The sequence below is a fragment of the Eublepharis macularius genome, chromosome 7 (genome assembly GCF_028583425.1).
Source record: "Eublepharis macularius isolate TG4126 chromosome 7, MPM_Emac_v1.0, whole genome shotgun sequence".
Taxonomy (NCBI): domain Eukaryota; kingdom Metazoa; phylum Chordata; class Lepidosauria; order Squamata; family Eublepharidae; genus Eublepharis; species Eublepharis macularius.
The window spans coordinates 5,471,700-5,497,161 of NC_072796.1; the positions used below are offsets into that span (position 1 = coordinate 5,471,700).

The 25,462-nt window shown below is 45.4% G+C and overlaps 1 protein-coding gene across 1 annotated transcript in view; it reads right to left on the minus strand.

Annotated features, from left to right (window-relative positions):
• Positions 1–502: 502 nt before the first annotated feature.
• PSD2 (pleckstrin and Sec7 domain containing 2) overlaps positions 503–25,462 on the minus strand; it is a 91,249-nt gene continuing 66,289 nt past the window's right edge. Inside the window, exons 13-14 of the mRNA XM_054985238.1 lie at positions 9,389–9,532; positions 503–721 (exon numbers count right to left, since the gene is read on the minus strand). Coding sequence (XP_054841213.1) covers positions 503–721; positions 9,389–9,532 — 363 coding nt within the window. The remainder of the gene's footprint in view (positions 722–9,388; positions 9,533–25,462) is intronic.

The following is a 25,462-nucleotide window of genomic DNA, read 5'->3' on the forward strand; positions in this document are numbered from 1 at the left end:
TCAGAAACTGTCCACCCCAGACCCTGTCATTGCACTGTGGACAAATTCTGCCCACTGTTTCTATACATTTGCTGTCCTACAATTTCTTGACTGATACATAGTGCTGCAGTCCCACCGGTAACTCTTAAAAATAAAAGGACAGACTTGGTTGCGTCTCCAGGTTGTCAGATACCGCAGGAATTGCTCAGTAGAAAAGCCGGCAAACCCCAAGGAAGAGCAGCTACCAAATGAGCAGCTCAGCTCTTCTAAGTGGGGCAGGACCTTTTATTGCACGCCCTTTCAGGCTAACGTCAGTCAAGGAAATGGCTACAGGAAAAACCACAGTGGACAGTGTGATCCTGAAACACTGAAGCACCAGGAGAGATTTAGTGTAAACTAAAGCTTCTTTGAATTCTTTTTGCTGTCGTATTTGAGCCACGTACATTGTGTACCTCTCAGAAATAATTGTGCTCATATGTTGTAGGTGAGGAGGACTGGCTATCCCATGTGGACCACCTGCACTTTATTGGTGGCCAGAAGTGCTTTGCTCTGTAACATCCTTTTCTGCTTTGCTCATTGCCGGCAACTGTCCTTGGCTTATGGACGGGCTGGAATACGTCTTCCTCAAGGAGATGTCTTCAGTTTCCATTGTGAAAAGATTGGCTTCAATTTTTTCCAGGTCATCTGTCCCAGCCTTTATCTTCATGCACAGGAGATTGATATACGTCTCATAGCGACTTTTCTGCAGGAAGTGTTGAAAAAGAAGGAAGCATTTGAGCATCAGCAGTGATCATGGCCACAGAAAGAGGCAAACGATGGCTATTACTCCTCTTGCCTTAAGGGAATCCCATAATCTGTGTTAAAAACCCCTGTGTTTGCTCCAGTGAAAGCTAAGCTGTCAGGCTATTTGGGCACACTGAGAACTGAAAGCAACAATTTCTTAGTCGCAGGTATGAATGGGATTCTGGGAGCAAAAAGGGTTGCACTTACCTCTAACCAGGGCTTTTTTTCAGCTGGAATGCGGTGGAACGGAGTTCCGGAACCTCTTGAAAATGGTCACATGGCCGGTGGCCCCACCCCCTGATCTCCAGACAGAGGGGAGTTGAGATTGCCCTCCGCGCCACCAAGTGGCACAGAGGACAATCTAAACTCCCCTCTGTCTGGAGATCAGGGGGTGGGGCCACCAGCCATGTGACCATTTTCTCCGAGGGCAACCCACAGAGTTCCACCCCCTCTTTTCCCAGAAAAAAAGCCCTGCCTGTAACTGTTGTTCATCAAGTGGTCTTCTGTGCAGGCACACATGGGAAGGCCAGCCTATGCACGTGCAGTTCCCATGTGTGCCAGCACAGAAGACATGATGAGGAACATAAGCGTGTTTTTGGCTGTGGTATATACAACATGCAATACTCAGCCTTGAAGGTTCTGCCAAAATACTGTTTCTATTCATACACAGGACTCCTCCTATTAGTTACCCTTTCCATAGTCCTAGAATTGGCAAACCGAGATCCTAAAAAGGCCATTTGGTTTGTTTGTTTATACAGAGCCATCAGCTTGCATGGTATTGTACTGACAAAAAAAGGACATTTTAAAGAGAGTGAGCCCCAAACACAGTCCATCAGAAAGGGAGAGTGTCAAATAAACTTGGAGGTAAACCCAGGGATAATGAACTTCTGCCTTAACCATACTCAACCCAGTAGAAATAACTGAACAACAAGTTCAAGACGTGTATCACTGTGTCACACTCTTTCCCGTTAGTACTGGTGTAATGTTTATATTTAGTAAAAAGATGAAATTGATATTTTAAGGATTGTTTTCATTAATGCAGAAGAAAAAACTGAAATAACGAAAGGAAAGAAATTTGAGGTGGGGGGGTCGAAAAGAAAGAATCAACATAGTACAGGTTGTTAAAGGAGCCAGAAAAAGTATGCTAAGTTATTTTTTAAAAACTAGGCTAAGAATAAAGTCAAGAGGAATTGTGATCAGGGCTCATTTTGAGGAGGAACACGCAGGAACGTAGTTCTGGTAATTCTCCGAAAAGGTCACATGTCAGGTGGCCCCGTCCATTTGATTTTTACCCATTTTGGGCCTGTTTTGGCCTGGATCGGGGCTGAAACAGCCCAGTTTGGGCCCAAAATGGCCAGAATCAGGCCCAAAACAGCCAGGATAGGCGATGTCAGGGGGTGTGGCACATGAAAATCAGTTATACTAATGACACACTTCCGGTGATGGCAAGGGGAGTGGCATATGCAAATGAGTTGTGCTAATGAGTTGTGCTAATGAGGTCCTGCAGCTCTTTTTCTACGAAATGACCCCTGATTCTTCCCTTGTTATCTGGTCTGGAGGGGTTGCCAGATACCATATCCTTGGCAAAGCTATTGGCTGACAAAAATCCAGCTGTCACTAGGATGACAGCTACGTTGTGCGCCCAGGTGACTGCGCAACAAAACAGACCTGCAAATACTGGAATGGCCACGAGGGATTCTCCACACCCTGATTAAGTTTTAAAGACTTCTGCCTAATACCACTTTTATATATATTTTCCCAGAAAAAAAGCCCTGGCTAAAAGATTAAGGGAAGGAAAACTAGGTGAGGGGAAAGAGAGAAAATAATAAAGCCCTTGTGTAAACCATTGATTGCTGGGTTGAGAAATTTCCGAGTTTGGTCAGATAAATTGAGGGCCAAGCTACAAGTGACGAATGACACTTGAACGGCAAGTGTATTTCTCCCTGTTCACTTGCCCTCCACTGGCGCTCCACTCGATCCACTTGCCGTTCAAGTGTCATTCGTCACTTGTAGCTTGGCCCTGAGGGACTGCACAACTTGTTTATTTCATACCTGGGCTTGCTGGCCATTTAGAGAAAGCTTTAGAAGAAGGTCGAGTGAAAACTGGTGGAAGGAACATTAACAATTTGAGGTATGCAGATGACACCACATTACTGGCAGAAAACAGTGAATCGAAATGACTACTGGAGAAGGTTAAAGAAGTAAGTGCCAAAGCAGGATTACAGCTGAATGTCAAGAAGACAAAAGTAATGACTATTGAGGAATTATGCAGTTTTACGGTTAGCAATGAAGAAACTGAAATTGTTCAAGGTTTTCTATTCCTTGGCTCAATCATCAACCAAAAGGGAGACTGCAACCAAAAAATCAGAAGGAAATTGAGAGTTGGAAGGGCAGCCAAGAAGAAACTAGGAAAGATTCTTTAATGATAAGGAATGGATGTGTCCCTGGGGACCAAGATCAAGATAATCCACATGATGGTATTCTCCATTACTATGTATAGATAAGATGTGAAAGTTGGACAATGAAGAAAGATAACAGGAAGAAAGCTATTTCATTTGAAATGTGGTGCTGGAAGAGAGTTTTATGGATATCATATTCTGCCAAATATGACAAAACTGAGGTTATTGTACTTTGGTCACATCCTGAGAAGACACTGGAAAAGTCAATAATTCTAGGAAAGGCAGAAGGCAGCAGGAAAAGAGGAAGATCCAAAACGAGATGGCTTGACCTCACCGCCGGCGCCAAGGTTTCTGGCACCTGCGGCCATTCTCCTGTGTGTACGTGCGCAGCATGCGCGTGTGCATGCCCCAGACTGCGTGATGACGTCATCACATAATGACGTCATCATGCAGCATAGCCGGGCCCATTGGCCTGTGGGTGGCTGGGGCGGCGCGAGGAGGCTGCCCGCGCTCTGCACGATGCCCCGGCCACCTGCTGTGCCTGGCCCATGGCTGCTGCGCCCGGCCAGGGGCATGTGGCAGTGGCAGGGGCAGCGGCGGCGGCGCAGGGCTGGCCGGCTGCAGCAGCAGCTGCAGGCCAGGCACGCCAGCTCCATGGCACGCGCCTTCGCCCCCGGTGCCCCCTCCGGCCCCATGGTGCCTGTAGCACCTGCCTCACCAGCTCAAAGGTGACGCTGGCCCTGATTGACCTGATAAAAGGAAACCACAGCCTCTGCTTTGCAAGACCTGAGCAAGGCTGTTAACGAGAGGATGTTTTGAAAATTGTTAAATTATAGGGTCACCATAAGTCAGAAGTGACTTGACAACACATCTCTCTCTCTCTCTCTCTCTCTCTCTCTCTCTCTCTCACACACACACACACACACACACACACACACACACACCTATATTCACCTGGAAACTGTTCCTTTCAAGTTACTAATTTTTTTTTTAAAAAAAGAATGTATCTATGATGCCTTTCACCCGGCCGCACTGGTGTGGTTTCCTTTTTGCTGCTGTGACTCCCAAGAAAGCGCTGTGGCATGGAGGGTTGTGCTCTACTCTTTCTCCATTTCTGCCGTCCTTATACAGAGTCCTGATCTGATACTGTATTTTCCTTTTGAAAATGTTGTTTAATGTGGCCATGGAAAGAGCCAGGCCCCGACCCCGCCACACCCTCTCCCTCACCCTCCCATGGAGAACTCCTTTGGCCTGGCAATGGTGGCAGGGCTTGTCCTCTCCGGAATTTCATCCTCTTTGTTGCATTAATCCTGGGCAGGGCTTTTTTTCAGCTGCAACACGGTGGAACGGAGTTCCGGCACCTCTTGAAAATGGTCACATGGCTGGTGGCCCCGCCCCCTGATCTCCAGACAGAGGGGAGTTGAGATTGCCCTCAGCAGCGAGGAGGGCAATCTCAACTCCCCTCTGTCTGGAGATCAGGGGGCGGGGCCACCAGCCATGTGACCATTTTCTCCGAGGGCAACCCACTGGGTTCCACCACCTCTTTACCCAGAAAAAAACCCCTGATCCTGGGTATGATCACTTAAGCCCCAGTGAATGAAATGGGCTTATTCTGAAATAAGCCTGCAGACATTCACAAAAGCAGTTTAAGAACATCCAAAAAGCCCTTCTGGCTCAGACCAGCAGTCCCTCCAGCCCAGCATCCTGTCCCACACAGTGGCCAACCAGTTACTCTGGAGGGCACGGAGGCCGAGGCCTTCCCCCGATGTTGTCTCCCGGCACTGGCATTCAGAGGTTTACTGCCTCTGAATGTGGAGGTTCCATTAGTCACCGTGGCTAATAACCACTGAGAGATGGTAAATTACTCTTTGGCTGGAAGTCAGCATACAATCACTCTGTAACTGGATGGGACCTCAGATCTCTTGCTGTCCCCCCTCCCCGCAACCTAGAAACATTTTGAGGGGCTGCTGTGCTGTGCAGAGCATTGGGAAGGAAGGGGACTGAGGCGCAGGCAAAGGATCTTGCTCAACAATAATCATCTTCGTTTTGGGCTATGATCCTTTGCACTCCTCCCAAGGCGTCCCACTCAGGGAAGAGGCAGAACTGCCTTTCTACACCTGAGAAAGAAGATGATGAAGTGGGAGAGAGAGCAGGAAGGGTTACTTACATCCAGGGCTTTTTTTCTGGGAAAAGAGGTGGTGGAACTCAGTGGGTTGCCCTTGGAGAAAATGGTCACATGGCTGGTGGCCCCGCCCCCTGATCGCCAGACAGAGGGGAGTTGAGATTGTGGCATGGAGCCCCGCTTGTTCTTCTCTCTCTGAGGAAGCAGGAGTTTTGCCCAGTTCTGCCCCCATTGCTTTAGAAAACAGACTGCTACTTTTGCCAACTGCCGTGGTGTTTACTTGCTACTGTTCCATTTTTAAAAAATTCCTCTGCCCATGGCACTTTTGCGCCATGACCTGGATGGCCCAGGCTAGCCCGATCGTGTCAAATTTCAGAAGCTAAGGATCAACTCTGGTTTGTACTTGGACGGGAGCCCACCAAAGAAGTCCAGGGTCACTACACAGAGACAAGCAATGGCAAACCACCTCTGTTAGTCTCTTGCCTTGAAAACCCCACCAGGGATCACCGTAAGTTGGCTGCAACTTGACGGCATTTTACATACACAGGACAGCTGTGCAAAATGATGCCAAGGTGTGGTAAGCGGTTCCTTCTGAAGTGTGCCAGAGACTACAGAAAGGAGGAAACAGCACACCTCTGAGTCATATCAAACAGGAACATCAGAGCAAAGAAAGTTTGAGAACAATCGGGGAAATAACGGGGAAAACCCAGGATAGCAACAGATTTGAAACAAGCTGTGAGGAAGCCTGCAATTCAATTTTAAGTATTTCCTGATAGATTTAAAGTAGAATGTTATGTTAAAAGTCTCTAGAGTTGTTGTCCCTGTGAATCAGCTTGACAATAAATTGCTTTCATGACTGACAGATGCTGCCTTTTGCCCTGACTTTACAAATTGTTATAATGAATGCATAAAATTAAACAGAATTCCAGTTTGGGAGAAAGTAAAAAATAGCTCTGATCAGAAATATTTTGACAGGATATTGTGACAATATGTAAAACACTGGGAGCAAGCCTAAGCAGGCCTACTCAAAAGTAAGTCCCAGGTTATTGACTGAGGGCCAAGCTACACATGACGAATGACACTTGAATGGCAAGTGTATTCCTCCCTGTCCACTTGCCCTCCACTCAATCCACTTGCCGTTCAAGTGTCATTCGTCATGTGTAGCTTGGCCCTGAGTCTTTTTTCCATGATAGTGTCCTTAGGACTGCACTGAGAGGTCACAATAGAGGGGAATTGAGGTAGGTTTTCAAACGTTGGAGTTGCAGAACTTATGAGGACCTGCTGATGCCAACCGCAATTCATGATCAAAGTGCTCTTCCATTTTCTGTGCTGAGGCTTTCTTCTGCCTCCACTGAGGTGTATGTTTTTTTGCACTAAAGAAATTAACTGAATGATTAGAAACTATACCAGGGCCGATTCCAGACGGGCACAAATAAAGCGAGTGCTTTCGCTTTTCAAGCGACAGCACTCGTAAAAACCCGCAATTTCCTGTCCCGGCTTACCTGCGGTCCATGGCGCTCGGTCGTGCTATAAAAGTGGACATGGTATGGCGGGTTTGGCCACTTCATGACGATTCGTCACGGTGGAGAGGCACTCCCCTTTCCAGACCTTTGCCGGGTGGCTGGCCACAATATCGCCATTTTTTTTAAAAAAAAAACACAGTCGCCATTTGCGCACTCGCGCGTCTGCGAACATAGAACTGCGCAAATGCGCACAGATGCATAATCAGCATCAGGACACGTGGCCATGTTTTTTTCCGATCCATTTTCCGCATGTGCGCAATTGCATTGGTGTGGCCCTCCTGAAATGCGCACTTGAGGCTTTACTATCGGCCGCCATTTTGTCACCCTCAGAGAATCCAACCCTGAGACGTATCGCTGCAATCACCGATTGCAGGGGCGTTTGCAGGGGGGCAATCTCAGTTGCCGAGAAATCACAGCACGCAGGCACAGGCACGCACACTTGTGCTCGTGCAATATCGGCTTGTCGGGAGCAGCATGGCCAGCGGAGTGGAAGTGGCTGGGAAGCGGGGGGTGTCCTGGCGGCATAGAGAGATAATGGATCTGCTACACTTCTGGGGGGAGGAGAAGATACAGGAAGCTCTCCGAAGCACCCATAGGAACCTGGACTACTTCCAAACAATCTCGAGGCAGATGGCTGAGAGGGGCCACATCGTCAACCAATGTACCTCGCGAGACGCTCCTGACCAATCATCGAGAGCATCGTCGACGCCGCATTTTCGCACACATGCGCATTTGCGCATTTGCGCAAAACAAGAAAAAAGACCAAAAAAAAAAAACCGAGATGTGAACCAATGAAGGCCCCCGACGTCAGTTGTGGCGGGGAGGAAAGAACCAATTCCGGGTCCCTCAGTTGGCCGTGCGAACATCCAGAAGCAGGACGGCACGGCACAAAGCGGATGTAGACGAGACACAGCGGATGGAGGCGAAAATACACGCGTGGCCGGTAAGCGATTATTCCCGCGGAAAAAAACGCTATTTCTGGCCGTCTGGAATCGGCCCAGGAGAAGCACAGAAGACAGAATATCACTCAGCATTGGTGACTTTGCTGTTACTTTACAGAAAGTTAACACGTCATATGTGAAGGATACTGATATGAGCTTAAAGAAAGGTGGGAGGAATAAAAACATGGCAGACAGATCTATAATTCAGGGCTTGAGAGGAAGATGTTAACGAGTGAGTGGAACGTCGGGTAGATGGCCTTCCTCTAAGGGTTGCAATTTTGGGTTGGGTTGGGAAATTCCTGGAGGCTTGGGGGTGGAGCCTGGGGAGGGTGGGGTTTGGGGACGGGAGGGGGCTCCGTGGGGTATAACAACATAGAGTCCACCCTTCAAAGCAGCAGTTTTCTTCAGGGGAACTGATCTCTGTCACCTGGAGATCAATTGTAATTCCGGGAGATCTCCAGCTACCACCTGGAGGCTGGCAACCCTCCTTCCTCCTGATCAATCGCTGCCAAGTGAGCAAAGCAAAATAAAATAGCACAGCAGAAAGGGTGGGAAACACAGTCGGAAACACAAGAAACCCAACAGAAGAACAACTTCAAAGAAAGGCAGCAGGCAACAGAACATGTGAATTCGTTGTGTGGCAAGTCATGAAATCCTAGAATGCCACTCTGCGCGAAGACAGCAACCTCAACGGCTCGAGGACTTTCCCAAACATCTGGTGTTCACATTGGTAAGAACCATATTTACAGTGCTCCAATCCACTACCTAGAAGGTACTTAACAGAAACACAGGAGAATCACAGCACGATCCTATGCAGATTTACTCCAGTCAAAGCCTGCTAATTTCAGTGGCCTTTGGCAGGAGTAAACCAGCATGGGATTACCATGGCTGTTTCCACACATCCTTAAAAAGGACGGCCCACTCACCAAACGCTGCCAGCTTTTCTCCTTCACTCTGCATGTTTCTCTGATTTCAAAACGGTAGCAGGCTGTTTACCTTCCGTTTTTTCAATGCCTTTTCGGGGAACTTGAGAAATGAGTTCTCAGAAAAGGCACCGAAAAATATTTGGGAGGGGGCATGGCTCAGTGGTAGAACGTCTGCTCGGCAACTTGGCATACAGAAGTTCCCAGGTTCAATTCCCAGCCTCTCCAGTTGAAAGGACTAGGCAGTGGGTGATGTGAAAGACCCCTGACTGATCCCCCACCCCCCTGGAAAGCTGCTGGCAAACTGAGTAGACAAAGCTGACCCTGCCTGTTTCAGTATAAGGCAGCTTCATGTGTTCAATGGGGAACACCCTTCTCAAAATATCATTCAATGGAATGACTTTGAGACCAGTCTTCCCGACTTATGTTGTTCTGTGCATGCGTCAGCCACCCTCTCCAGGGCCGTTTCCAGATGGCTTACCTTCACGCGGGACGTCGCGCCTCGTTGCGGGGAAAATGCGAAATATTGCGTTTCCTCGCGTGAGTTTTGCGCGACGTCGCACAAAACTCGCGCAAGGAAACGCGGTATTTCGCATTTTCCCCGCAACGAGGCGCGACGTCCCACGTGAAGGTAAGCCATCTGGAAACGGCCCAGGTTTATCCATGCTACTCCTCAGTTCTGAGGTAACTTGTCCACTGGAAAACGAAAGAGACTTACCTCAAATATTAAGTAATGCTCTTTCAAACGGTATTCTTCAGCTTCTTTTGACTTGAGGCCTTTCACTACTGGATGTAGTTTATGCTCAGTTAACTCATCCGCAATCTGCCTCATTTTATTCTCATGGGACTGCAGCTGTTCCTCCTGGAAAGAGAGCGAGAGATTTATTTTTATTTATTTAAATCGTTTCTATCCCGCCCTTCTGAATACAGGCTCAAGGCAGCTAATATGACAAATCGCTGCTAAAGGAGCCTTTGAAAAAGCCATTATCACTATTTTTGTAGTGTATTTACATAATTACATGGAGAAATGATTACCTCTCTTATGATCCAATAAATCAGTTGAATGTGTATCAGTAAAAGGAGCAATTTATTTGCAGGAAATGACCGTTTTCTCGGGTGGGAGAGGCTTGAAACAGCGCCCGGAGGGGGGGGGGGGCTTCTGAAATATCACGGGCTGAGTCTGCCTAGCAGAGGAACAGAAAGGGAGGCCCTGGCATTGCATTGGCAGCAGTGTGGAGAATAGGGCCTTCCACCACCAGGTACGCTTCAGACAACCCTTTTCATATGCCCTAGGGAGGTTCCCACCTATCAGACTAATTGCAACTTCCAGCAAATAAATCACCCCCTCTATGGAGGGTGCTATTTCTTCACTCTGTAGGCTTGGTGTTCAACATTTGCTATCTTACTTTATTGATTCATCTTAGCAGAAAGCTCTTTCACTCTGTTCCTGCCACTGAGATACAGAGTTGCAGAACTGGGTTGGACAGAACCAGGGCTTTTTTTCTGGGAAAAGAGGTGGTGGAACTCACTAGGTTGCCCTAGGAGAAAATGGTCACATGGCTGGTGGCCCCGCCCCCTGATCTCCAAACAGAGGGGAGTTGAGATTGCCTTCCATGCCGCTCAGCGGTGCAGAGGGTGATCTAAACTCCCTCTGTCTGGAGATCAGGGGGCGGGGCCACCAGCCATGTGACCATTTTCTAGAGGTTCCAGAACTCCTTTCCACCGTGTTCCAGCTGAAAAAAAGCCCTGGACAGAACATTGTACCACATTCCCAGTATTTAAGCCACTGTTTATTGACAGCAGCTGAACGAACATGCAATGACCGGACTGGCTTGCATCCAATAGTACCCAGCATTTCCCTAATGGTGACTTGAACTCTCCTATCAGGGCTGGGCTTCAGTGTAAGGGTCAAAAGTGCTCATTCTGGGTACACACCAAGGGTATGTACATTTCCCCTTTCCCATGGTTTAAACGGGAAGGAGGTGTCTGGAAAAGAAGGGGGACTATAATATTGAAAAAGTCCTTTTTTTCATACGCCTGATCTTCTGTACTGCAGAATGAAATGGAAACAGGATGGTAAAGTGGGACAGGCATAAAACGGATGCCCCACTTCAGAATGCAGGATACCCTTTTTGAATGCTATTCACGTTTTTAAAAAATCCTTGCAAATAGAAAACGAGCACATCAGAGACAAAAAGTAGCAGCCCAACTCTTTGCCATTGTGCTGGTTTTCTATTTGCAGGAAGATTTTAGTGTAGGGAATAGACCCTTACTTAATGGAGTGGGGAGTGGAGGGACTGGAGGGAGAGGGAACACTCTCTATGGTTTTGGACACAAAGATGGCGGAAAATTCTCAGCGTATTGCATCATGTTGTTCCTCCAGTCTCTACCCCACGAATGCTCCCAACCTCCAGATGCTCCGGGTCGGCAACCTTAGTGGGGAACATTCAACATTCTAGGAATTGACCCAGTCATTCCTAGAGCACCAGGAGGGGGCACTATGACATCCTTTCTGGGCAATGACCTGGAAGTGATGGTTACAGTGTTAGTGATGTCGGCTTCCCCCGTATTCTTCTCCCACTGCTCACTGGAGCGAGTGCAGGGAACTGAAGGTGGGAACTGGAATTTAGTCTTCCTTAGTCTTCCTTACATGGGCCAACTGATCTTTTATCTCACTGGGAAAGTTTCTGCTGCCCCTCAAGGCCACTGGCAGTGGCTGCTTGGCCGGAGAGGAAGCTGGTGAGTCAATACCCACCGTGGGCATTGCTGGCCAAGTTGCATCGGAGCTTGGAGCCCCCTCCAGTACTGGCCACAAGGGACTGCTCAGCTTGGATGGCTCCAGGGCTATTTTAACTTCCACGCACACCCCGGCTTTCTTTCCTTATTTCACCTGCTTTGGGGAGCAATTCTAAACAAGTCTTCTCGGAAGTAAGTTCCATTTTGTTCAACGGGCATTACACCCTGGAAAGTGTCCTTGGGATTGCTGCCAATCTCTTGTAAAACAACCAGGCTTTTGAAACCTTCTCCAGCTGAAGATGCTGTAGACCGAACGGGTCACTTTCCACAGGCAGCGCTTGCGCTCTTCCACTGAGCTAGGACCCCACCCCTTTCTGCAACCATACAGTTTACGGTTAAAGTCAGTTCTAGGTTTCCTTTATGTGATTCTCTTGTCTTCACACTAAATGTTCCATATAGCTATAAAATATTTTGTATAGAACTTCAAGGATTTTGCGTAGCTGCTTAAGACAGTAGCAGGTCTCCCAATTAAGAATAAGATGTACTATTTCTGAACCGGGAGCCTTCAGGGAGATCCGGTGCTGAGCCGCCCTGAGATGGGCCAGAACTTTGATGAGCATTTCAACACAGCTCGGAATGGGTCTGGGAAGAGGCCATCTCTTGAGGTCACCATTCCAAGCCCCGCGTTACAAGATTTGGGGCCGTCACGAGAGGTGGCAAGAATATGACCCAGAGTTTTAGAGGAGGGGATGAAGAAGAAAGGGGTGAATTTTAGAAATGCAGCATAGGGAGAACTCTGTGAAGGAAGCAAAGGTTGGGGGGGAAGTCAAAAATGGAGCCAGGATTGACAGAGTGGATAGCAATCTTGTCAATGCATACAGAGAATAAATGGAAATATGAAAGCTTAAGAAGGAGTTCAGTTCGGGGCATATTATTGTGGTGGTGGTGGTGGTGGTGGTGGTGGTGGTGGTGGTGGTGGTAGTCTGCCTTTCTCACTGTGCTAATCAATGGCTAGGACATTCACTGAGCAAAATACAATATGATCAACAAGTTAGGACATTCGGTGAAAAACACGTACAACAGGGTATGGTAGCAGTATATTTGAAAACAAGCATAAAGCAGAACACAGAGCGGAAACTTTTCTGCAACAAAGACTAATTAATTAACCTGACATCTTTGGCAATGTAGCATATCTACATCAGCAGACAGTACCCAATAGCATAGCATATAGCCCCTTTCACAGAATCACCGAGTTGGAAGGGGCCATACAGACCTTCTCATCCAACCCCCTGCCCAGTGCAGGATCAGCCTAAAGCATCTCTGACAAATATTCATCCAATGCATATCTCTAAGCTACTTCTTATGACACAGTCCTAGAATCTGGGTAGAAACCCCTCCTATATATAATTCAGTTTTGCATAGTTTGCTGAAAATTATAAACCAAAGAAGCTGTTACACTCGAGAGCGCCCAAACCTAAAGACTCAACATAAGCTCTCGTTTCCACACTGTTAACAACTATTTGATAGCTTTACTACAATTTAAAGTGCTCCGTGCCCAAAGTGCATCCTATAATACAAACATCACAAAAGTCAATACACGGTAATACATATTACCAGGGCTTTTTTTCTGGGAAAAGAGGTGGTGGAACTCAGTGGGTTGCCCTTGGAGAAAATGGCCACATGGCTGGTGGCCCCGCCCCCTGATCTCCAGACAGAGGGGAGTTGAGATTGCCCTCCGCGCCGCTGAGCGGCGCAGAGGGCAATCTCAACTCCCCTCTGTCTGGAGATCAGGGGGCGGGGCCACCAGCCATGTGGCCATTTTCAAGAGGTTCCGGAACTCCGTTCCCCCGCGTTCCTGCTGAAAAAAAGCCCTGCATATTATCAATCTTCAATACATCTGTGATTCATTCCGGGTCAACAGTACCAAGTGTGGAAACGAGAGCTTTTGTTGAGTCTTATAGTTTGCTGAAACCCAAGAGAGTGGGAGCTTTTGATGTCCTCAGGCAGGCCGTTCCATAAGGTGGGGGCCATCACAGAGAAAGCACAGATGAGGGCAGCTGTTGATTTTGCCCAACTGCAGGGCAGTATCTGCAGAAGGTAAGAGTCCAGGTAAGTGAAGCTGCTATGGCGGAATATAGGGGGAGAGGCAGTCATGCAGATATGAGGGTCCAAGGCCATGAAGAGATCTGAATGTAATAGTCATGACCTTGAATTGAGTCCAGTAACGGATGAGAAGCCGATGGAGCGACTGATACACATGCTCCTTCAAGAATTTGGAGTAACACTGCAACAATTGAAGAGTCAGGCAGGCAGTGTGAAGAGGGACCAGAAGGAAAGGTAGAGAGGCAATGATGGATAGGTGCTTTTTTGCGTGTAGCTAGTTCTGAATTCTTATGGTTCGCTCAGAACTAAAAAATAGCAGAGGCAACAGAGGAGGGCAAGGTTAGAAGAGGAGCTCCCCCCAGTGGAATAATTGAGAAAGTGGTTAAAGACTTAAGATGACTGAGAACAAGGGTATCTAAGATACGGAGGGATCGAGGAAGAAAGATGGCCCATAATTATGCTCAGGCTCCCATCAGTTCACCTCACGTTCTGCTTGCCAGCTGTGTACAGGAACCAATTGTTTAGTGAGCCATTTCGACGCGTGAATGCGGATGCTTCCTTGCATGATTACAGAGTTACATTGCTTTCTTGCTACACCTAACACCAGACTGCTGCCATTGCCATAATCTTCACACATAGTAACACAAAGGACAAGAATCCTGATTGAGATTCTGAGATGAGACTTACTACTTAGGATTCTTTATGTGTCTCGAATGTTTGCAAACCCAGCTAATCTTGCAATCCGTCTTTGCAATCAAATACATGCCACTGACTGTGCAGGAGGAAAAAATAGCCAATGCACTCCAGCGTGTGTCGCTTATTAAAAAGTGCATCAGACTACAGGTGCACAGAGAAGAGAAACAGCAAGAAATGTCACGCTTTACACAACTCAGTCATGATCCTGGGAGAGATATGTCTCTTCTCCCATATCCATTCATTTATTTATCACCGAGACTCAAGGTGGATCACAATACAATCAACAGCTGGAGCATTCAATAAACAATACAATAGGAGACAGATTGCAGAAATTTGAAAATGCAGAAATCTGATACAGTGCTGAAACACAAACAATTTGACATGACTTCATAAACAACAGTAGCAGACAGTGTGCAGTAGCAAAGTCTACAGCCCCTAAACCTTTACTGACGCATCTCTTTCAACCATTTCCTTATAGTAGAGTCCTTTGGAAGAAAGGCCTCCTGAATAATTTGTTTTTTTACAGTTTGTGGAAAGCAACGAGAGTGGGAGCTTTCCATGACTTCATCAGGCAGCCTGTTCTATAAGGTGGGGACCCATACAGAAAACGAACATATGCAGGCGGTTGTTGATTTAGCCCATTTGGAGGGTGGCACCCGCCGGAGATGAGTGCAGCTTCCGTTGTGGAACATATGAAGAGAGGCATTCCCTGCAGGTATGAGGGGCCAAGGCCATGGAGGGCTTGAATTGAGCTTGGTAACGGATAGGTAGCCTCTGGAGTAACTGCAGAATGGAAGTCATATGCCTCCTCCATCTCACTCCTGATAATAATGGAGCGGTGGTATTCTGCCCCAAATGAAGTCTCTGTGTTGACTTTGAGGAGAGACCTATGTAGAGTGCATTACAGTAGTCAAGTCATGATGTCACCATGCTGTGGACCAGGTGGCCAGATCAGCCACGCCAAGGTAGGGGGCCATTTCAGGCTGGACTGAATTTGTGGAAGGTGTTTTTTGCACCTGCATTAGCGTACTTCTCTAGCAGCGGTGCTGGGTCCAGTATAACCCCCAGGCTCTTAACGAAGTCTGCAAGGGTCGTCTGATCCTGATCAAAAGTGGGGAGCAAAATGACCTTCAAGAGGTCTGCCTTCCCAACCAGCATCACTTCTGTTTTGTATGGGTTCAGTTTCAATGTGTTCACTTTCAGCCAACTGACCACAGCGGTCAGGCAACGATTTAAAATGAGAAGAGAGCCAGTTTGGTATAGTGGTTAAGAGCAGCAGGACTCTAATCTGGAGAACTGGGTTTGATTCCCCACTCCCCTGCTTGAAGCCAGCTGGGTGACCTTGGGTCAGTCACAGCTCTCTCAGAACTCTCTCAACCCCACTCACTTCACAGGGTGATTGTTGTTGTGGGAATAATAATAACAACATACTTTGTAAACCACTTTGTAAACAATAACATACTTTGTAAGTGGGTGTTAATTTGTGTCAGATAGGCCTTCAGCGTATCTGCCATGCATCAAGCGATATAGTATTATGCTATAATGCCTCTGAGTACGTGCAGAGTAGAACCAGCATTCTGTTGCTTTGTTGCTAACTGCTTATTTTCCAGGCAAGGTGTTTTTGGTTACCAGTTCCTGCTGAAGCCTGGGAACCTGACCTTGAACTTAACACAGAGACTGAGCAGAGCTCCCTTCTCCCCCCTCCCTGTCAGGCTGTGGATGACAGGCTATGGCAGATAGATCCCTGTACCATTGCAACAAGAAATCCAGGCTCTTGGTTAAATGGTGTTTATTCAGAAATCAAATCATTTCCACAGATATGTCCATAGGATTACTCAGAAGCAAGGTAAGTGTCTGAGCAGTAAGAGCAAGATTGACAGGAATAGTGATATGTGGAAAAATCTTTCCTCTTAATACACACGTTTGCTCCTTCCCCCCTCCCAATAGTAAATAGGATTTTTGGAGCGAACTTGTGTGAGAACATCTCACATATTTGTACCATCAAGTAGAGTCACTGAGAAAGCAAAAGATCAAAGTCAAGACATGCATGGGAGTGAGCTGTCTACAAGGTCAGAAGTCCTGAGAGTTTCTACAGTCAGTTAGATAAAGCACCTGCCAGAAGCTTGTGAAAGAAAGAGTTATGGCATTGGCAATATGACACAGAGTTACAGCATGAAACATTGGTTCAGAACAGCAGGTCAATATTAGTATGAGTATTGGCATGGATGGGGCTCAGTCATGACATTCTGAATCCCTAAGGATGGCCCCTCCCCTCAAGGGCCAGGTTTGTCAGGATAACATTTATGGAAGTTTGACACACGTTTAGGAGCATTCATATGGGATTGTTCTACCCACTTCATCAAAGTCCTTCCACCTAAATAGGTAAAAAAAAAATTCTGTTGTGTTTAATTTTAGAATCCAGGATTTATTTCACTTCATAATGAATATGTCCATCCACCAGCATTGGGTGTGGGGGTCCCCATTCTGGATGCCGCTGGTCAGGTGGGGGGAGCCTTTTTCAGAAGGCTTAAATGAAATACTGGGTGAATTTGTCTAAGATTCTTGGGGAGCTCAATTTCTACAGTTACTTCATTGATCAACTTCTTTATAGGAAAAGGTCCTAAATATTTCCACCCCAATTTTTTGCTGGGTTGTTCTCCTTTAATGTTTTTGGTGGAAATGTATACAAAGTCTCCTGGTTGTACTTACCATTGTTCAGAGCGTTTTCTGTCTGCAAATTTCGTATAGTCCTCTTTTGCTTTGTCCAAAGTCTTTTGTATGATTCCCCATTGGGAAGTTAAATTAGTCCATTCCTCTAGATCTCCTGGCTGTTGGGATCCAGGGGTTGTAGCAAAAAGCAAGGCGTTTCCTTCATATCCATGTACTATTTTAAAAGGGGTGGCTCCTATAGAGCTGTCTATTGAGTTGTTGTATGCATATTCGGCAAAATCAAGAAAATCAGTCCAATTATCCTGCTGGTAGTTAACGTAGCATCTTAGGAACTGTTCCGATTGTCCATCGCTCTCAGGATGGTAGGCGGAGCTAATTCCTTGTTCAATTCCAGTAATTTTGAGAAGCTCCCGCCAGAAGTTGGCAACAAACTGTGGACCTCGGTCGGATATTACCTTATTAGGAAAGGAGTGCAGTTTGACCACGTGTTTTATGAACAGGCTGGCCAGTTTCTTAGCTGTAGGGATTGTAGTACAGGGAATAAAACGAGCCTGTTTTGAAAATAGATCCACCACCACTAAAATGACTGTGCGTCCTTTCGAGAGGGGAAGGTCAGTGATAAAGTCCATGGAAATGACTGCCCACGGTCTAGGAGCGGTTTCTAAGGGTTGCAATAGTCCAGGGGTTTTTCCCCTCCTAGATTTTCCCATTATACACATTGGGCAGGAGGATACATATTGAGAAATGTCTTTTCTCATCGCTGGCCACCAAAACTGTCTTTGTACTAAGTTTAAGGTTTTGAGATACCCAAAATGTCCAGCTGTTTTGGTATCATGGTATTGTTGCAAGATTTCTTTTCTTAAACTGGCTGGGACGTATAGTTTGCCCATTATGTACCAGTGGCCATATTTCTCCTTTTTCAGTTCAGCTTTGGGCACATTTTCCCCCTCCCTTTTTGTTTCAGCTTTTAATCTCTCTCCCCATTCTGAGAGATCAGGTTTCGTGCTGCTTTGTGTTTTCGCAGCTTGGCTGTCATCACTGCTCCTCCCAATTGAGCTGGTGAGAAAACTGTATCAATTATCTCCTCCTTCTGGCTGTCATGTTGGGGCATGTGCAAAAGTAAGTCCGCTAGGAACTTTGATCGGCCAGGGAGGTACTTCAACACGAAGTTGAATTTGGAAAAGAATTCCGCCCATCTTAACTGTTTGGTGTTCAGTCTACGGGGAGTGCATAATGCTTCTAAGTTTTTGGGATCAGTCCATACTTCAAAAGGAATTGTGGCCCCCTCTAACCAATGTTGCCAGGTGGTGAGTGCAAATTTCACTGTGAAAGTTTCCTTCTCCCACACGCTCCATTTGCGTTCTGTCTCAGATAATTTTTTAGGAATGTATGCGCATGGCCACAACTTCCCTTCGTTATTTACTTGTAATAAAACACCCCCACGGCAGAATCGCTTGCATCTACTTGGACCACAAAGTTTCAGTTCTCATCTGGGTGCTGCAGAACCAGCTCTGAATTAAACAACTTTTTTTAGCTTTTCAAAAGCGTCTTGGCACTCTGCAGTCCAATTCAATTTAGCACTAGGCTTTTCCCCTTGCGTTCCCCTTCCCTTGGTTTTTAGCAAGTCTATGAAAGGGAGAGCGATTTGAGCAAAGTTCTTTATGAAGAGTCTGTAAAACTTAGCAAACCCTAGAAATGATTGCAATTGTCTTCTCATTTTGGGTGGTTCCCACCCCACTACAGCTTGGATTGTTGCCGGGTCCATTTTGAGTCCTTGATGTGAGAACCAGTACCCCAAGAAATCCAGTTCCTCCTTGTGGAACTCACATTTAGATAATTTTACGGGGAGCCTGTGCTTTTTTAAAGCAGTCAGCAACTTTCTGACCAATTCCACATGAGATTCTTTATCAGCAGAATAAATCAGCACATCATCTAGGTAAACAACCACTCCATTGTACAGGTGCTCATGTAGCACTTCATTGATTAAATTCATAAACACACCTGGGGCCCTTTGGAGGCCAAAAGGTATTACGAGGGTATTCGAACTGCCCCAGGGGGGTATTAAAGGCAGTCGTCCATTCATCGCCCTCCCTTATTCTTACCCAGAAGTAAGCATCTTTTAAGTCCAACTTCAAGAAGATTTTCACTTGTGCCACCACACTGAGCAAATCTCTGATTAGAGGGAGGAGATAAGCATTTGACATGGACACAGCATTTATTCCTCGATAATCAGTACACAGTCTCAGCTCCCCATCTTTCTTTTTGCAGAATAACACAGGCGCTGCATGGGTGGAGCTGGCAGGGCAGATGAATCCCCGCTCCAGGTTTTTATCAATGAACTCTCTCAGCTCCTTTTTTTCTGCTGGGCTCATAGAGTACAGTTTTCCTTTAGGCAACTTTTCCCCTGGAATGAGTTCAATAGGACAGTCTGTGTTTCTGTGGTGGGGAAGCTCATCAGCTTCTCTTTCATCAAACACTTGTTTTAAATCTTGATATTTGGGGGAATGGCTTTTTCCTCCTCTGCAGTCAATAACACCGTGTCTAACGGGGAGGGTGCCTCCTGGCCCCACACTTTAGTTCATGCGTTTTTCACAACGATCTCCTTTTAAAATCATCATTCCAGTGGACCATTTGATGTATGGGTCATGGTCCCAAAGTCAACGACTTCCTAGTACCAAGGGATATTTGGCCACATCACTAACTACATATGTGTCAGGCCTGCTATCCACAGTAACTCCATATTGCTTTCAGATGTTTTCTCATGCTGTAGTTTTCCAGTGTTTTCTGTCCATATGTTCACAGCTGTGTTCCCAGGGAGGCAGGAAGGCCTTATCTACTGTGGCTAGACATCGACCTTGGAGGAGCATCCCTCTCCTTCCCAGGCATCGACTGTAGCCGGGCAATGGAGGGGGGGAAATACAGGGAGGATTTGATATATTGCTTTTTGGAACTAATACGTCATTCTCAACAAAGCTTCGCTGTCAGCCAGAAGCTTTCATGCCTTTGGATTACAAATGGACACCTGTACTTTGAATATAATCTTTCAATAAAAATCTTTGAACCAAGAGACCTTGGATTTCTTGCAGCAAGGGGTGGGAGATGAAATCAGAATAACTTGAATTCCATAAACTGAAAATATGTTCTATTCTCCCAATGATTCCTCATGCCCGTTGGGGTAGGCTCCGTTTTAAAGGTTGCGGGAGTCATACTAGACCCGTTCATTTGCTCAAATACTATAGGGTCTTTGAGTTTTATTAGTGCCAGTCCTAGTCCTGCGACCAGGGCTGGCGATATTAAGTCCTGGGAACATCCAGAATCTATTAATGCTTGCACCTGCACATGAGTCCCCTTTTTTGGATTCAGTAACATCACGGGCATAAACAGTATGGCCCCTCTTTCTCCCACCTCTGGTGGTTTGGGCTCTTTAGAGACCTGCCACCGGGACCTTTTCACGGCAGGCCTTTCTCATTTTCCAACGGCAAGGTAAAGTCCTCCTCTGCTTCCTTTTGTATGGGTTTCTCAGTATTTCTGGGACTCTCATTGGCATCCAAACCGGTCTCTGGCCTCCCCCGCTTCGGAGGCAATCTCCGACTCGGTGGTTTAGGGGGGGGCTGGTTTTCGGTGCACCTTGGCCCCTTCTCTCCTGCACCGGTCTTATGGGGCATTGTGCTGCAAAATGTCCGACACCCCCACAGCCCTTGTCTCCATTGTAAGTCTCTCCCAGTTCGGAGACTTCCTGTTTGGGATCCATGGAGGTCTAACGCAGCTCCACTTGCGGAGCTGACCGGACTGCCATTTTAACCGGCCGGCGGGGTGAAAATAGCCCGCGGCCGACTGCTCTCAGGCGGGGAGCAGGCAAAGAACGCTCAAGACCCTAGGGTGAGCTAGATCTCGGACGAGGGGGGGCTCTACACAACGAGTCTCCCCCCGATCCTTGAGGTCCCACCTTGCGACGGGTCGGCTATAATCTCTGCGGCAGTTTTGGGGCCAATTCGGCTGGCATAAGACCTACATACCCAAGCATCGATTGGGGGAAGAAGCTGAGAGGAGAACTTAAAATCGAAACAGCGATTACAACCCGAGAAAAGTGAAGAGAAGGTAAAGATCATTATCTTCTGAGACGGGACAGATTGATAAAAACAGAGAGGAAAAAAAAAGTAGATTTTTAAACTGCAACAGACTAGTGAAAAGGAGGGGAAGACTCGGCAGGAATCGAATTTAAAAAGAGACTAAGTTTAAAGAAGTTATTAAAGAAATGGGACTATTGTTTTGAATACCTGTGGCTTTGGAGCTGTGAGAAAAAGACACCATCGCGAGATCTGCTGTGGGAAGACGGGAGACAGGAAGTGCGTAATAACAATAGAGTGGCTGGAGAGAAGCGGCCCTTGCTGGAGGGCAGGAAGTAGGGAATCGCCATTTTTGAAAGGGGAAGGGTCGCGGCTTCAGCGGAAAAGGAAGTAGGCCATCTTGGATTACAAAATCATAGAGAAACCATAGAGAAAAGACGCCCGACATTTTGGACTCTTTAAAATTTAATTTCTATAAGAAGACCGGGACATTTAAAATAGAAAAACGTTAAATTTTACGCCACGGAGTTAAGGAAGAGAGCGGATTCGTGGGAGCGAGCTAAAGCAAGCCCCACGATGTCAAAAAAAGAGTGGCAATCGGCAATAGAAAACCTGGATAAAAACCTGGACAAAAAACTTTTAGATATGATTAAAGAACTTAAGGACACGAAATTGGAGCTGATAAAAGAGGTTAAAGAGGTTACACAGACAGTAAAATCGGAGCTGTCAGAAGTGAAAAAAGGTATGGAAACAATACGAAGTGAATTACAAGGAACGCAGCAGAGAGTTAAAACAGTAGAAGACGCGATGGAGAATTTAGCAGACACGCAACAAACAGAGATGAGATTGGTGAAGGGGAGAATGTCAGTTGCAGAAACTAAACATATGGAGAAGCAGCTACGTTTTCGTGGCTTGCCAGAAGTGGAAGGAAAGTCAGCGCAAGAACAGATGACTGAGGTGTTGGCTGAGTACCTGGGGAAGGAGGAGGAGGAAGTTGTGGCTATCCTAGATGTGGCATACCGTGTGAATTCGAGAATAGCAACCCAGAGGAAACTACCAAGAGATGTGATTGTGCAGTTTACAACACGAAATATGAAAGAGAGGATTGTGACAAAACAGTTTCAAGATCCATTGGAGATTGATGGCAAGACGATTATTATAATGAAGGAACTGCCCAGATCAGTGTTACTGGACCGGAAAAAATATAAAGTGCTAATTCAGATTTTGAAGGACATGAAAATCAGGTACAGATGGGAGTTACCGGAAGGAGTGTCCTTTGAGTTTGGAGGGGCCAAAAAACGCATCAGATCTGAGCGAGAGATGGAGCGATTTATTAAGGACAATGAAAAAGACTTACCAACAAGATCATGAGTATGGAGTGTAAAGTATTATCTTGGAATGTAAATGGACTAAACTCACCGAATAAGAGGAAAAATACTTTTCACTGGCTACTAAAACAAAAATGTGACATTGTTTGTTTGCAAGAGACCCATGTCAGAAAGCAGGATGTAAAATATTTAAAATCTGGAAAATTGGGCAAAGAATATGTAGCGGCCTCCAACAAGAAAAAAAGAGGAGTGGTGTTGTACATAAAAGAGGAGCTACAGCCAAAATTTGTTATGAGAGATGTGGAAGCTAGATTTGTAGCAGTGGAATGTATTTGGAATTTAAAGAGAGTGTTGGTAGTCGGACTTTATGCACCTAACGGTGCAAAAGAAAGCTTCTTTGAGGATTTAAGGAAGCATTTAGACGATCTTGCATACGATCAGATAATTCTTGCTGGAGACTTCAATGGAGTGACAGACTTGGAACTAGACAAAAAGACTACAACGGCACAAAAGAAAAGAGGACTATTACCAAAGCTTTTTTTTGAGTTGATTCAACAAGAGACTCTTGAAGATGTATGGAGGAGAGAATATCCTAAAAGCAGACAGTTTACTTTTTATTCTGCAAGGCATTCTACATTATCAAGAATTGATATGATCTGGGCCTCAAAAGACTTAGCATTATGGACTAAGGAGGTAGAAATAATGCCTATGGTAGGCTCAGATCACAACCCAATTATGTGGAAATTTGGAAAAAAGAGAAAAAGGAAAGCATGGAGAATAAATGAGGACTTGTTACAGGAAAGAGAGAATATGGAAATACTGAGAAGAGAGACAAAGTTTTTTATACAATACAACGTGAATAAAGAAGTACCAACCAATAAAGTTTGGGATGCTTACAAGGCGGTTGTAAGGGGCATACTAATGGACTTAAATGGTAGAGCAAGAAAGAAGAAAGAGGAGAAAAGACAAGAGATTGAGGAGAAAATAAAAGCCAAAGAAATACAGCTAAAAAAGAGACCAGGGAAAAAGAAGGTATACCAGGAAATTAAAATACTTCAAGAACAGCTAACAGCAATGAGCAATAAAGAATTGGAGTGGAATCTCAAAAGACTGAATCAAAAAGCGTTTGAGGGTGCTAATAAACCTGGGAAGTACCTGGCATGGCAATTGAAGAAGAAAAGGGAAAAGAAGATAATAAATAAAATTTGCGAAGATAACAAAACGTATTTGGAGCAGGCTACCATTAGTAGAGCCTTTTATAAATTTTACGCTAAGCTGTATAATAAAAAAGAAGTAAACAAAGAATCAATAGCGTCATATTTGGAGAAAACCAAACTTCCAGAAATCTCGGAAGCTTGGAGAAATAAGTTGAATAGTGAAGTAACTGACGAGGAAATAAGTAAGGCAATACAATCTGCAAATCTAGGAAAGGCGCCAGGGCCAGATGGACTTACGGCTAAATTCTATAAGACAATGGCTAATGAACTGGCACCATTCCTAAAAGAGGTGATGAATGGGGTTTTAAGGGATCAAAGGATTCCAGAAACTTGGAGTGAAGCGAATATATCATTGATCCCAAAAGAGGGCCAAGACCTGACTAATGTGAAAAATTATAGACCTATATCGCTACTCAACAATGACTATAAAATTTTTGCGAAGATATTGGCGGAGAGATTGAAGGGGTGGCTCTCGGAAGTCATAGAGGAGGAACAAGCAGGCTTTTTGCCAGACAGACAAATAAGAGACAACTTAAGGACAGTGATCAATGCTATTGAATATTATGACAAGCGTTGTGACAAAGAGGTTGGTTTCTTCTTTGTTGACGCTGAAAAAGCGTTTGACAATTTAAACTGGGACTTTATGTTTGCCACTATGGAAAAGCTACAATTGGGAGAAAGATTCATCAGAGCAATTAAGGAAATTTATAGAGACCAGACTGCAGCAATTGTGGTGAATGATGAATTGACCAAGAAATTGACGATAAGTAAAGGAACAAGACAAGGTTGCCCGTTATCTCCATTGTTGTTCATTTTAGTATTGGAGATTCTGATGATACAAATACATCAAGATGATGAAATTCGTGGAATAAAAATAAAGGACTATTCATACAAGGTCAGAGCATTTGCGGATGACATAATGTTAATTGTAGAGGACCCATTGGAGAACATGCCAAGAGTGATAGATAAGATCAAGGAGTTTGGAGACTTGGCAGGTTTCTTCATTAACAAAAAGAAGTCAAAGATATTATGCAAAAATATGACTAAGCAGAAACAACAATTGTTAATGGAAACAACGGATTGTGAAGTAACAAGTAAAGTGAAATATTTGGGAGTCGAATTAACTGCAAAGAACATAGATCTATTCAAAAACAATTATGAAAAACTATGGACTCAGATAGAGAGAGACTTGATTAAATGGAATAGATTGAATTTGTCATGGTTGGGCAGGATTGCAGCAGTTAAGATGAATGTGTTACCAAGAGTAATGTTTTTGCTACAGACAATACCAATCATCAGAGACTCCAAACAATTTGAAAAATGGCAGAGGAAAATATCAGATTTTGTTTGGGCAGGCAAGAAGCCTCGAGTGAAAGTGAAAGTTTTACAAGATGCAAAGGAAAGAGGCGGAATGCAACTGCCCAATCTGAGACTTTATCATGATGCAATCTGCCTAGTTTGGTTGAAAGAATGGATGACATTAAAGAACAAGAAACTATTAGCCCTAGAGGGATATAAAAAAATATTTGGATGGCACGCATATTTATGGCATGACAAAGTAAAGGTCAACTCGATGTTCCTGCATCACTTTGTTCGGAGAAGTCTATACATAATCTGGAAGAAGTACAGAATTTATCTACAAGAAGGAACCCCTTTGTGGGTGGTTCCATATGAGGTGATAGACCCGAGAGCTGTTGATAATGAACAACAATGTTTAACGTATAAAGAAATAACTAAAACTGAAGCATCCAAACTTAGAATAAAGACACAAGAGGAACTATCACCTAACTACGATTGGTTCCAGTATAGACAGATCAGAGACTTATATAATTCGGACTCTGTAAAGGGAGGTATACGAATAGAGAATTCGGAACTAGAGCAGACCCTTCTTAAAGAAGATAAGAAAAGAATATCCAAGGTATACCAAGTACTGTTGAAGTGGTATACCGAGGATGAGATAGTTAAAACACAAATG